General features: G+C 46.2%; 1 protein-coding gene across 1 annotated transcript in view; it reads right to left on the bottom strand.

Moving 5' to 3' along the window:
- STS (steroid sulfatase) overlaps window positions 1–12,400 on the bottom strand; it is an 83,980-nt gene that overhangs the window by 59,103 nt on the left and 12,477 nt on the right. The window contains exon 5 of the mRNA XM_052663439.1: window positions 9,057–9,193. Within this exon, the coding sequence (XP_052519399.1) occupies window positions 9,057–9,193 (137 nt within the window). The remainder of the gene's footprint in view (window positions 1–9,056; window positions 9,194–12,400) is intronic.

Genomic DNA, 12,400 nt, shown 5'->3' with positions numbered 1-12,400 from the left:
GCAGCAACATGGATGGCCCTAGAGATTCTCACACTAGCTAAGTCAGACAAATATCGTATGATATCCCTTATATGTGAGGTCAGACAAAGACAAATATCGTATGATATCGCTTTTACATGAAATCTACAAAAATAACACAAATGAACATGTCTAGGAAACAGAAACAGACTCACTGAAATAGAGAACAGACTTCTGGTTGCCAAGGGGGAAGGGGTCGGGGGGAGGAATGGGTTGGGAGTTTGGGATTGGCAGAGGCAAAGTATTTCATATAAGACGGATAAACAAGAAGGTCCTAGTGTACAACCCAGGGAATTGTATTCAATATCCTGTGACAAACCATAATGAGAAGACACAAAGAAGAATATGTATGTATATATATGTCTATATATGTATGTATATATATACGTATACGTATATATATATATATATATATATATGCAAGTATCACTGCATCACTGCTGTATAGCAGAAATTAACCCAACACTGTAAATCAACCATACTTCAATAAAAAAAAAATAAATCAGGAAAGAGTCAAATAAAATGTACGGAGATGGACTTTATGGAAATAGGTTCCTTCATGACCCGGCTTGGCCCATTCTTCTACTGCTTGGGAGCAAAGAAAATGTCTCAGAGAGTCAGTCCCCTGTAAAGAGACTTTCCTTCCCAAACGCACGATTTGTAGTTCTGTGCATGCACACTCAGGCACACACACACACACACACACACACACACACAGGTGAGTGTGCCCTCTACCCTGGAGTCATCACCACCCACAACACCTCTGTTGGTCGCAACTGCATGTATACGGTCCTGCTCCCAGGTTCCCTCTCCTTCATCCCAATCGAAGCGACCGCCCCCTCCTTGATCAGTGATGCCTGGCACAGCCTGGCTCCTGAGTGCAAGAACTCTTTTTTTTCTTTTTTTGCACACAAGCATTGCCGTGTTGGGTGAGGCACCGAAGAGCAGAAGCATCGAGTCTATTGGCACCCAGAGGCACTCCCTCTCTTCCAAAGTCGACAGCAATGCCCTTTCTGGAACTCACCTCTCTACCCACCGCCCACCCTGCTGCATCCGAAGAGCAGAAGCATCTACTCTATTGGCACCCAGAGGCACTCCCTCTCTTCCAAAGTCGACAGCAATGCCCTTTCTGGAACTCTCCTCTCTACCCACCGCCCACCCCCCCGCATCCTGCCCCTGGCTTAATTACAAAGCAACACCAAGCAAAACGCAAAGGCCACGTTGTTGAGACAAGGCAAAATGACTTTTCTCAAAGTCAGCGCTCGACGCTTCCGAGATCGTCAGAGACGCTTTTTTCTCGTAGCTTTCTCTCTTCTGAGAGCACGGCTTATTTATGTGCTGAAAATCAGATGCATAAATGCGTAAATAAGATGGTTGTTACCGATGAGATTTGGCAGGCAGGCAACGGGGTGTCGACGGAGGAAGCTGACGGGCAATTCTGCTTTCAAATGATCAAACTTAAAAGGCTTAAAATGCCGTAACGCTGTCATTTTTGTGCTCTTCTGGCTATTGTCTTACTTCCGAGTGGAAAAAATATATATATATTATGACAGCAGTGTTCCTTCCCTAACAGTTCTGTGCGAACTGCAAACGTGGACGTGCTGCCCAAATCACAGTCTGTCACGGCCGACTCCAAGAAGAGTGTGCGGTTGAATGCCACTGAGCAATCGTTTTAAAATGGAAGTAATTGATAAAATCAGCAAACGTCTCCTTAGAGTTGACGGCTGGATCTGATGTTAGTGACCTTAATGAATGGAATTTCGTGTAAAGTGCAGCAAGCACTCGACGAACTCCAGAAACAACAGGGTTTTATTTCGTTGGAGTTTTCTGCATCACTCATATCTGGGGTACCTGACGGACAAGATCCATTTTGGATGGAGAAGGGTTTGTTTATGGGAGTAAGCTACTTGAAGACCTCACCTCTCTTTTCTCCTACTGCTTGGGGACAAATAAAGTGACTTACACAGTCCTCTGTAAAGAGACTTTGCTCCCAAATGCTTCCATGCTAACTGAAGAGAGTCAGGGGCTTCTCTGGTGGTGCAGTGGTCAAGACTCTCTGCACTTCCAATGCCAGGGGTACCAGCTCAAAGTCTGGTTGGAGAACTAAGATCCCACATGCCATGAGGTATGATCAAAAATTATTGTTGTTCAGGAGCTCAGTCGTGTCTGACTCTTTTCGACCCCATGGACTGCGTCACGCCAGGCATCCCTGTCCTTGTCTATCTGAGTGGGCACATATATGTGTGTGTGTATGTGTGTCTGGGTGTGCATGTACAACTGAGTCACTTTGCTTTATAGCAGAAATTAACACAACATTGTAAATCGGCTATGTGGTGGTTTAGTGGCTAAGTTGTGTCCGACGCTTGCGACTTCATAGACTGTATGTAGCCTGCTAGGTTCCTCTGTCCATGGGATTCTCCGGGCAAGAATACTGGAGTGGGTTGCCATTTCCTTCCACTTCAATAAAATTAAAATAAATAAAGGTATCCTCCAGTAACAATATCCCATTTATTATTTTCCAGAAGCCTTGCATTTGGTAATCTCACAGTAAGCTCTCCCAAATGTCCTAACGGCACATTTTCTTAAGTGTCTTTCGCACACGTCCTGAAGCTTAGTCTCTGTGTTTGGAAATGGGGCAGGGGATCTTTCTTTAATCCTGTCTTTTTATTCGATATATTTGACAGCTGTGGAAAGAAAACTGGACATAGGTGGGTCTGTATGAGTCATTTTGTTACCGGGCACAGGTTGTCATCGCTTCCTAAATGTTTTCTTGAAGTTCTGAAACCTCGTTATGTACCTCACAATTCAGGTAAACAGTGGTCTGTAATGGAAAACAGCTTCATCCCTCTCCTGTCTCCTGCTTGAATAAAAAGCCTGCTCATTAGGGCAGAGGTTTCTGCAATGCTAGAGCCTGTCAAAAGGGCCGGCGAGGATGCTTTCTGCAGCCTCCGTTTCCTGATTATCTGGGTAACCAGAGATTACGGCGATTGCACCAGAGGTCACATTCTATCTGTCACAGAGCTAAACTGCCATCCCGAGCATATATCCAAGATTTGATACTCCGGAATCAACTGATGCATTTCTTTAAAAAAAAAAATCAGTTTCCACTTTGGGTATTTAGAATCCCAGGGAACTTACTGAATTAAAAGCAAATTTTTACAAACTCAGGCTTTTTTTTTTTAAGGTGTGTTACTAAGGACACCCTGGAAGAGAAACCTAATGCAAAAGGAGAAGAGTAAACACATACCTCTCTCTCTTCCCACCAGAGAACTGAAAAGTCTTTCGAAAATTCCAAACGGGAATTTTTCAATAAAGGAAACGACCAGTGAGGAAATGAGGTCCGATTTGTTGCTTGAGTTGAGTTTTAATGACCATGTCGTTGATGGCTCGAGAGACAGAAAGAAACAGTGTTTGCTGAATATTTAAAATATGTCTTGTAAGCTAATCTTAGAGGTATGATTAGCAGAGGAGAACTCGTGCAAAATTCAGCCACTGTAGTTCCTTACTACAGGAGGATGGGGCTTGTGAAATGCTCTGCCTCCACTTGATAAATAATAGATTTTTGTTTAATTTAAAAAAAATGAAAGAAAACTGTCTGACCTCTTTACGAATCCATCTGTGCGTGCATGCTAAGTCACCTCAGTCGTGTCCAACTCTTTGCGACCCCATGGACTATAGCCTGCCGGGCTCCTCTGTCCATGGGATTCTGTAGGCAAGAATACTGGAGTGGGTTGCCATGCCCTTCTCCAGGGGATCTTCCCGACCCAGGGATTGAATCCGTGTCTCTTCCGTCTCCAGCATTGTCAGGTGGGTTCTCTACCACTAGCGCCACCTGGGAAGCCCTAGGAATCAACACAGTAACTTTCAAAAAAAAGATGCCTTCTTTCAGTATAAACTACCACGCACAAAGCTAAGTTATAAAGATTGGTATATCGTACATCACGGGGAATGTATGAAATAGTTTATAATAACTGTAAGTGGAGTATAACCTTTCAAAGCTGTGAATGATGACTACCTGGTACACTTGTAACTGACACTGTATATCAACTACATTTCAATACAAAATTAAATTAAAAATTTTTTTTAGAAATAGAGTTACCCTCTTTCACCCATCCCAGCAACATTTTATCCATCTGTTCCTCCCCCAAAGCTTTGCTGCTGGGGGATTAACTGGGGTTGAAAATCAGACTTGGTTGAAAATCAGATCACAACTGCCCAAAGGCTTCCTCGGAAAGTACGTGTCCTGCTGAAACGCTGAGGCAGGCCACTGGCCACATATGGGGACTTGTCCCTTTCTAAAAGCTCTCCAGACTCATCTGCACCTCCTTCCAGACATTCCATTCATTCCTCCTTCCTCTGGGTTATTTCAAAATCACTTGGAAGAATCTAAACTCCCTTGCTGCTGTTTCTCAGTGGCTCAGTCATGTCCAACTCTTTGCGACCCCATTGACTGCAGCACGCCAGGCCTCCCTGTCTATCACCAACTCCCGGAGCGTACGAGTCGGTGATGCCATCCAATCATCTCATCCTCTGTCGTCCCCTTCTCCTCCCACGTTCAATCTTTCCCAGCATCAGGGTCTTTTCAAGTCAGTCAGCTCTTCGCGTCGGTGGCCAAAGTATTGGAGCTTCAGCTTCAGCATCAGTCCTTCCAATGAATATTCAGGACTGATCTCCTTTAGAATGGACTGGTTGGATCTCCTTGCAGTCCAAGGAACCCTCAAGAGTCTTCACCACAGTTCGAAAGCATCGATTCTTCCAGGCTCAGCCTTCTTTATGGTCCAACTCTCACATCTGTACATGACTACTGGAAAAACCACAGCTTAAGACGGTACAGACCTTAACTCCCTTAGGAACTCCTACATTCCCTTAAGCCAAGGTCTTATCCTATATTAGGCACACAATGGCATGTATTAAAGGTGATGCCCCTTTCCCTGTGACTTGCTGTGGACTGCACACCATTCTGACAGAAAAGGAACACTGCGCTGACCCTTGACATCACAAAGGGAGGGGACATGTGTGAAGGCGAGAGCAGGTGCAGGGCACGCCCTTTGCAGGCAGTGACTGTGATAAGCAGAACACTGCCCACCTCTCAAACTGCACGGTGGTGTTAGAGTTTCAGGATTTCGGCCACCCTGTGGACTTTTACTGCCAGCTGTCTCACGTGTGGGCTTCCCTGGGGGGGGGTTAGTGGTACAGGACCCACCTGCTCTAAGAGATGTGGGTTCCATCCCCAGGGCGGGAAGATCCCCTGGAGGAGGGCATGGCAGTCCACTCCAGCATTCTCGCCTGGAGAATCCCATGGACAGAGGAGCCTGGTGGGCTACAGTCCATGGGGTCGCAAAGAGTCCGACAAAGATTTAGCGACTAAACCTGTTGTGTAGAGCTTACATCGTATCTCTGCGGGCCGTCCTTTCTGTGGCATAATAACAATACAAGCAACAGCGATCACACAGCTGAGAATAAAGCGGTCCCAGCTCCACAACGTGGGGTGAGATAGGCCGTGGCGGACAATTAAATAAGAAAGGATCTTTTATGAATATGCTTTTACGGGTATGGAGAGACCCGCAGTGGGGAGAGTTAGGCTCTGGATAGCTATGCCGTCTCCAAACATTTAGAAAGAAAACGCCCTCAACTTTAGAGCATTTTAGAGTCTAAAGGACAGGGCTACGGCCTGTCTGCCTGATGGCTTCTAGTTCAGTCTCCCATGGTGCTTGAGGTGTTTCCTTTAAGTTGATACCTCTGTGTCATTTTATTACACTTTCACCCAGAGTCCCCTTCTTGGTGACAGAGAAAGGGTCCTCCTGGAAAGAAGCCATATTCTTCAAAATGCTCAGAGGTATTGAGTTTGTAAAACAACAGAAACATCCTGAGCCGTGGATGTAATGGCTTAGGGGGAGGATTTTATTTTGGGCAAAAAAAAAAAAAAAGAGGAAGAACACAACCACCTCTTAATATGATACCGGGTCTACTGTAGATCTCAAAGATTCAAAAAAATGCTCTGTTTTACTCACGAGGGGTGAGTAGCAGAAACACATTGGAAGTTAGATTTGTTTTTAATGAGTGAGGGTAGGAAGACGTGCTGATCTAATTAAATAAAATGTAATCAATACGTGTGATCATACTAGCAAAAGCCTGCTTGCCAGCCAAGACACGTCAGAGAGCTGGACACAAAACTGGTTACATTAATATACAACACTCATTAAAGAGATAAAATATTCTACTGATTCACACTACGGAGGACTATTCTACTGATTTACACTACTAAGGTGTGGAAAATGTAAGCTAATTTACATGCAACATTTTAAGAAGCAGAAATGAAAGAAGGCGGGCTTGTACGAGCTGTATGCCAAAGCCCTGAGTATAATGAATCCTTCTCACCGATCTCATTAGGTGGAATGTTCTGGCCGCCTTTGTTTTTCCAGCTACGTGTTCATCATTTGACTGACTAGTGTGGCATTACAGAGAAGGTTAGAAAGAAACTCAGAAGTGGCTTCATCTGAACTCATCAGTCACAGAGATTTAAGACATCTGTCAAAATCACGCAGATAGTTAGGGAAACAGTAAGAAGCTAGAACAGGGCTGCAGTCACCTTGTCCAAAAGACGATGCTCCTCCCAAGGTTTAAATGAAACGAAACAAAAGTTGTTCTTGTCTTCACCACAGTCGGTGACCCTTGTCAGGTTCAATGTACTCTTAACACAAACCAACAAACAAAACTCTACGGCCACGTTCAAGGATCTCCTAAACACCTCGCTGAGAGAAACGCTGAGTTCAGGGAACCGCAAGGGAAGGGAGTACGAGAGAAGGGGTACAAAGGGGAGGAAAAAAAAAAAAGGAAATACGGCAAAAATCTTGAGCAACCTGTTGACGGTGCCATTGACTCACTTTTGTCCAATTTTGTGCAGAGGGGGCCAATGACCTTAGCACCAGAGACATCGCTGGAGCACACAGGAAGTGAACGGGAAGTTCAGAACTCACGGATTTTTCGATCCCTCTGTTTTACCCAAACACTCTGGCTTTCCCTGCACTCTGCAGAGAAAAACACCCTGAGGCTGAGAAGCCGTGCAAGAGAAAGCACAGGTGTGCACACTCAGCTGTGTCCCTGAGTCGTGTCCAACTCTGCAACCCCCTTGGGACTGCGGCCCGCCAGGCTCCTCTGCCCATGGGATTTCCCAGGCAAGAATACTGGAGTGGGTTGCCATGTCCCCCTCCAGGAGGTCTTCCCACTCTAGGGATCAAACACGTCTCCTATGTCTGCTTGCATTGCAGGCGGATTCTTCACCCGCTGAGCCATCAGGAAAGTCGCAAGAGAAAGCGCGGTCACCATGATTTCACGTTGGATGTGCAATGCGCAGTTTACAGAGTAACACCTCAGGGACTTCCCTGGTGCTCCAGTGCTAAAGAATCTGCCTTCCGATGCGGGGGACGCGCAGGTCTCGATCCCCGCTTGGGCAACTAAGACCCCACATGCCGAGGAGCCGCTGAGGCCGCTCACCGCAAGTATTGAGTCCCTACATCCACAACTAGAAAATCCAAGCACTACAACAACAACAACAAAAAATACCAGATGACACACAGAAGAAAATCCCAGATGATGCAACTGAGATCCCAAGTGTTACAAGTGAGACCCGACGCAGCCAAGTGAAATACACATTAAAAAAATATCTTCTGGAAAGGAAAAAGTTCACTAAGAAGTCTTTTGGGTTCCTCTGACAAACATGCCATGTCGCTCAGGAAATAGGGTAACCCGTTTAGGGAGGACGGACGCAGAGAGCAAGGGAACCCACCCCCCGCCATCCTCGCAGACGCAGCAAGAAGCACTCAAGCTGGAGGAGAAGGAGACACAGTGAGCGTTAACAGGATCCAGAGAAGAAGAGGACCTCAAGGTTCCTGCAGCGAGACTGTCCACAGCTGTAACCGCCGGGCGAGTCTTCTGTCTCCCAACCCTGCCCTGCACCCAACTGTGCTAGAGACAAGGGGCTGCTCAGATTCTACCGCTAAAAGAGTCAGCAGTGGGAATCCCCTGGCGGTCCAGGGAGTAAGAATCTGCCTTCCCGTGCAGCAGACTCGGGTTCAATCCCTGGCCGGGGAATTAAGATGCCACGTGCCACGGGGCAACGAAGCAGGCATGCAGCAACTGCTGACCCCAAGCTCTACACTCCTTGCTCTGAAAGGTTACTGAAGGCACCCCAATGAGAAGGCCGAGACCCTTAGTTAGGGAGTAGCCCTCAGTCGCCCAAACTAGAGAAAGCCCACGCACAGCAATGAGAACCCAGAGCAGCCAAGAATTAAAATAAATACATAAAGAAAGCATAACGGGAGGAAAGAATAAATGCTTGACTCTTTTCCCTGCATTCATCTCTTTGATCAGCAGTCCACAGACCCAGACTCCCTGGCGCTGTATCCATTGGCAACCTCAACCGCATCTGCGGTTAAGATGCTTCTTCTATGCCGCTTACCTGTTGTTTGATCCCTGGGTGGGGAAGATCCCCTGTAGGAGGAAGTGGCTACCCACTCCAGTATTCTTGCCTGGGGAATCCCATGTGCAGAGGAGCCTGGCGGGCTACAGTCCACGGAGTCACAAAGAGTCAGACATGACTGAGCGACTAACACTTTCACTTTACCCACCACGCTTAGCGTTTGTCTGGTGACTTTTCTTTGGAACATGAAAACAAACAAACAAACAAAAAAACCCAGCACGTGCTATCTCTGATGGCATCAAACACACAGGCAGAAACTCAGAAGAAACAAGCTAGGAGGCAGGAAGAGTTGCAGCCACTTGTGAAGTTCAGACTGAAGACTGTTGTTGCTTAGTTGCTAAGTCATGCCTGACTGTTTGTGACTTCATGGACTGTAGCCCGCCAGGCTCCTCCGTCCATGGGATTCCCTAGGCAAGAATACTGGAGCAGGTTGCCATTCCCTTCTCCAGGGATTCTTCCCCACCCAGCGACCGATCCTGCGTCTCTTGCATTGGCAGGCAGATTCTTAACCACAGAGCCACCCGGGAAACCCACAGACGGAAGTTACAGGGACACATACCGACGCTCCAATCCATCTCCTCAGCGGCATCCCCATAGGAGCCGTGTTGACTTTTGCCGGCAAAGTCCTTCGAAGAGAAGAGAGCCGTGTGCACATGCAGGTAGGACAGGACAAGCAGGAAAGGGGTCTCAGCATTCCTGCAAAAAAGAGAAAAATCCAAGGGCAAAATAAGCATGTTGGATGCTGTTTGTTGTTGCTGTTTGATTCGGAAAGTGAAAACACTTATTCCCTTGGTTTAAAAAAAAAAAAAAGAGAGAGAGAAATATCCAGCTTGCAAAAATAAAATCAAACTGTGAGGATTTTCCCCCTTGGTTAAAAAAAAAGAAGGGAAATATCCAGCTTGCAAAAATAAAATCAAACTGTGAGGATTTTCCCGTTTGGTTAAAAAAAAGAAGGGAAATAAATAAAATCAAACTGTGAGGATTTCCCCCCTGGGAATAGAGGTGTCATCAGTGGAACCCTGGGAATGTAGGCTGAACGGATTGGTCATCCTGCCCTTCTCACTTCCTCGGGTGTGATGGACAGCTTGCTCTTCTGGACGAACGAAGATCCCCTGGACAAGGGAAAGGCAACCCACTCCAGGATTCTTGCCTGGAGAATCCCATGGACAGAGGGGCCTGGCAGGCTACAGTCCATGGGGTTGCAAGAGTCGGACACGATTGAGCAACTAAATCACCCACTCCAGTATTCTGGCCTAGAGAATTCCATGGACTGTAGAGTCCATGGGGCTGCAAAGAGTCGGACACAACTGAGCAACCTGCACTTTTTTTTAAGAACCTATGCTCAGCTGTCCTTCCAGAGAGACGGCAGGAAAAGACCCTCACAGTCCCGTCTCTCTTCCTCTCTATGACCTTAAAAACTAAAGGAACACTTGAGCAAGCTGGCAGGAGGGAGATCTCCCCATAACAGCTTCACTGCATTTTTTTTTTTTTCTTTTAGCTAAAGCACTTCAGTCAACAATTCTGAAAATTTACTGCGTCCAGCCTCTCAGGCTGTGTGAAGAGACAGAACTTTTTGTCTGCTCCACGCCTTCTCTCTATTTGTTACAAATACAGAAGGCAGCTCTCTGCACCTTGCCAGCAATCCGTGATCATGCCAATCTCAGAATCACAAAGATTTACATCCTGTTTTTAAAACCAAAAAATTATCTATATAGATTTTTAAACTGAATGAAAGATATCACTAATGGGGCTTCCCAGTGGCACAGGGGTAAAGAATCCACCTGCAATGCAGGAGACCTGAGTTCTATCCCTGGGTCTGGAAGATGCCCTGGAGGAGGGCATGGCAACCCATTCCAGTGTTCTTGCCTGGAGAATCCCACGGACAGAGGAGCCTGGCGGGCTGCCGTCCATGGGGTCACAGAGTCAGACACGACTGAGCCTTCTGGGAGACCCTAAAAGGACACTTTTATGAAACACAAGACATATCTGGAAATGAGCTTCAGTGAAAATGGTTAGTATACATTTTACTTCCGTTATACACTTTACAGATATATATATATAAAATCAATGAAAATGGTTAGCATGTATTTTACTTCTCATTATACACTTTAAAGATATATATATATAATCAATGAAAATGGTTAGCATGCATTTTACTTCTCATTACACACTTTAAAGATATATATATATAATCAATTAAAATGGTTAGCATGCATTTTACTTCTCATTATACACTTTAAATATATATATATAAAATCAATGAAAATGGTTGGTATGTATTTTACTTCTGACTTTATATATATATATCTTTAAAGTATATAGCGAGAAGTAAAATACATACTAACTGTTTTCACTGAAGCTCATTTTCGGATATGTCTTGTGTTTCATAAAACACATATAAAGAGATGGATATATAGATATTTGTATATGTATATAGATATATCTGAGATATTTATGTATCTGAGATTTCTGTCTCTCTGACGGATGATTTATGTCTCTCCATATATAGATATCTGTGCTGTGCTGTGCTAAGTTGCTTCACTTCTGTCTGACTCTTTGCAACCCCATGGACTGTAGCCCACCAGGCTCCTCTGCCCATGGGATTCTCCAGGCTAGAATACTGGAGTGGGTTGCCATGCCCTCCTCCAGGGGATCTTCCCGACCCAGGGACTGAACCTACAAACTCTTACGTCTGCTTTCTGCTGCACTGGCAGGCAGGTTCTTTACCACAAGCACCACCTGGGAGGCCCTAAGGACTGTGCTATAGACATGAGCTTATCTAAGAATTCCCAGGTGTGTTCCCCTTTCGGGGACTGGAGCCTGGCCTCACACATTTGGAGCAGGGGTGTTGAACTCCCTAACCTTCTTCCAAATAACCCATACTCAGACCTGGTTGGAAAGTCTGCAGTCAGCGCAGAGGCAGAGAAGGCAGCAAGCTTGCTACAGGCCACTCGGGAGAGCCCTCAGAGTTAGATGTGGGCTTTGATCCACTAGGTACTGTGTGCTTGTGGGGCCGTGGACATCGCTCTCCACTTCTGAGCCTCAGATTCCCCCACAAGAAGACACCTCAACCCTCATCTCCCAGGGTCCTTCTGTACCATGTAAGGCGGGGTGGGGGGTGGGGCGGGAACTCCCTGGTGGTCCACTGAGTAACACTCCGCATTTCCAATGCAGGGGGCCTGGGTTTGATCCCTGGTCAGGAAACCATATCCCACACGCTGCCACTAAGAGTTTGCATGACTCAACTAAAGATCCATATGCCCCAACTAAAGATCAAAGATGCTACATGCCTCAGCTAAGACCTGGTTCAGCCAAAAATAAAAAATTAAAATTAAAAAAAAGAGGTAATGGGTATGAAATGTGCCCAAGAATATGTGTATATGCACAGTAACTGATGTGTTAACTAACCAGTATCTGCTAAAACCTGAACATGCCCCTAGGTGGGCACCCAACCTGGATCTATTTTATAAAGCACGGGACAGAGTCACGAGCAGGGAGAAAGCGACGATGAATGAAGGACCCTTCTTCAGGGCACAAAAGGAGACTTAAGGATCTCTAAGAAATCTACAAGTCACTCCTGCCTGTCAGAGCAACGAGGATTGCTTGTCAGTTACAGTGTGTTTTGGGCTTACCTGGTGGCTCAGTGGTAGGGAATCTGCCGGGGGCCAGCGTGAGGAACTCCGCCCAGGGCAAAGGTCATGAGGAAGGAGGCTTGGCATACGCAAAAGCGTGATGAAGCCTCAGGAAACCCCCTGTTCCCGAGCATCTAACCCCAAAACCAGAGTCTGTTTTATGCTCTCACCTACACCTCTGACTTTACGGGGGGCTCTCCCCCATAACCGTTTCTCTCGGAGAAGGAGTAAACGCCCAGCTCCAAGGCAATAAAAATTCCTGGGCGTGACA

Source organism: Budorcas taxicolor, chromosome X (genome assembly GCF_023091745.1).
Source record: "Budorcas taxicolor isolate Tak-1 chromosome X, Takin1.1, whole genome shotgun sequence".
NCBI classification, from domain to species: domain Eukaryota; kingdom Metazoa; phylum Chordata; class Mammalia; order Artiodactyla; family Bovidae; genus Budorcas; species Budorcas taxicolor.
This window is presented reverse-complemented; position numbering and strand designations above follow the sequence as displayed.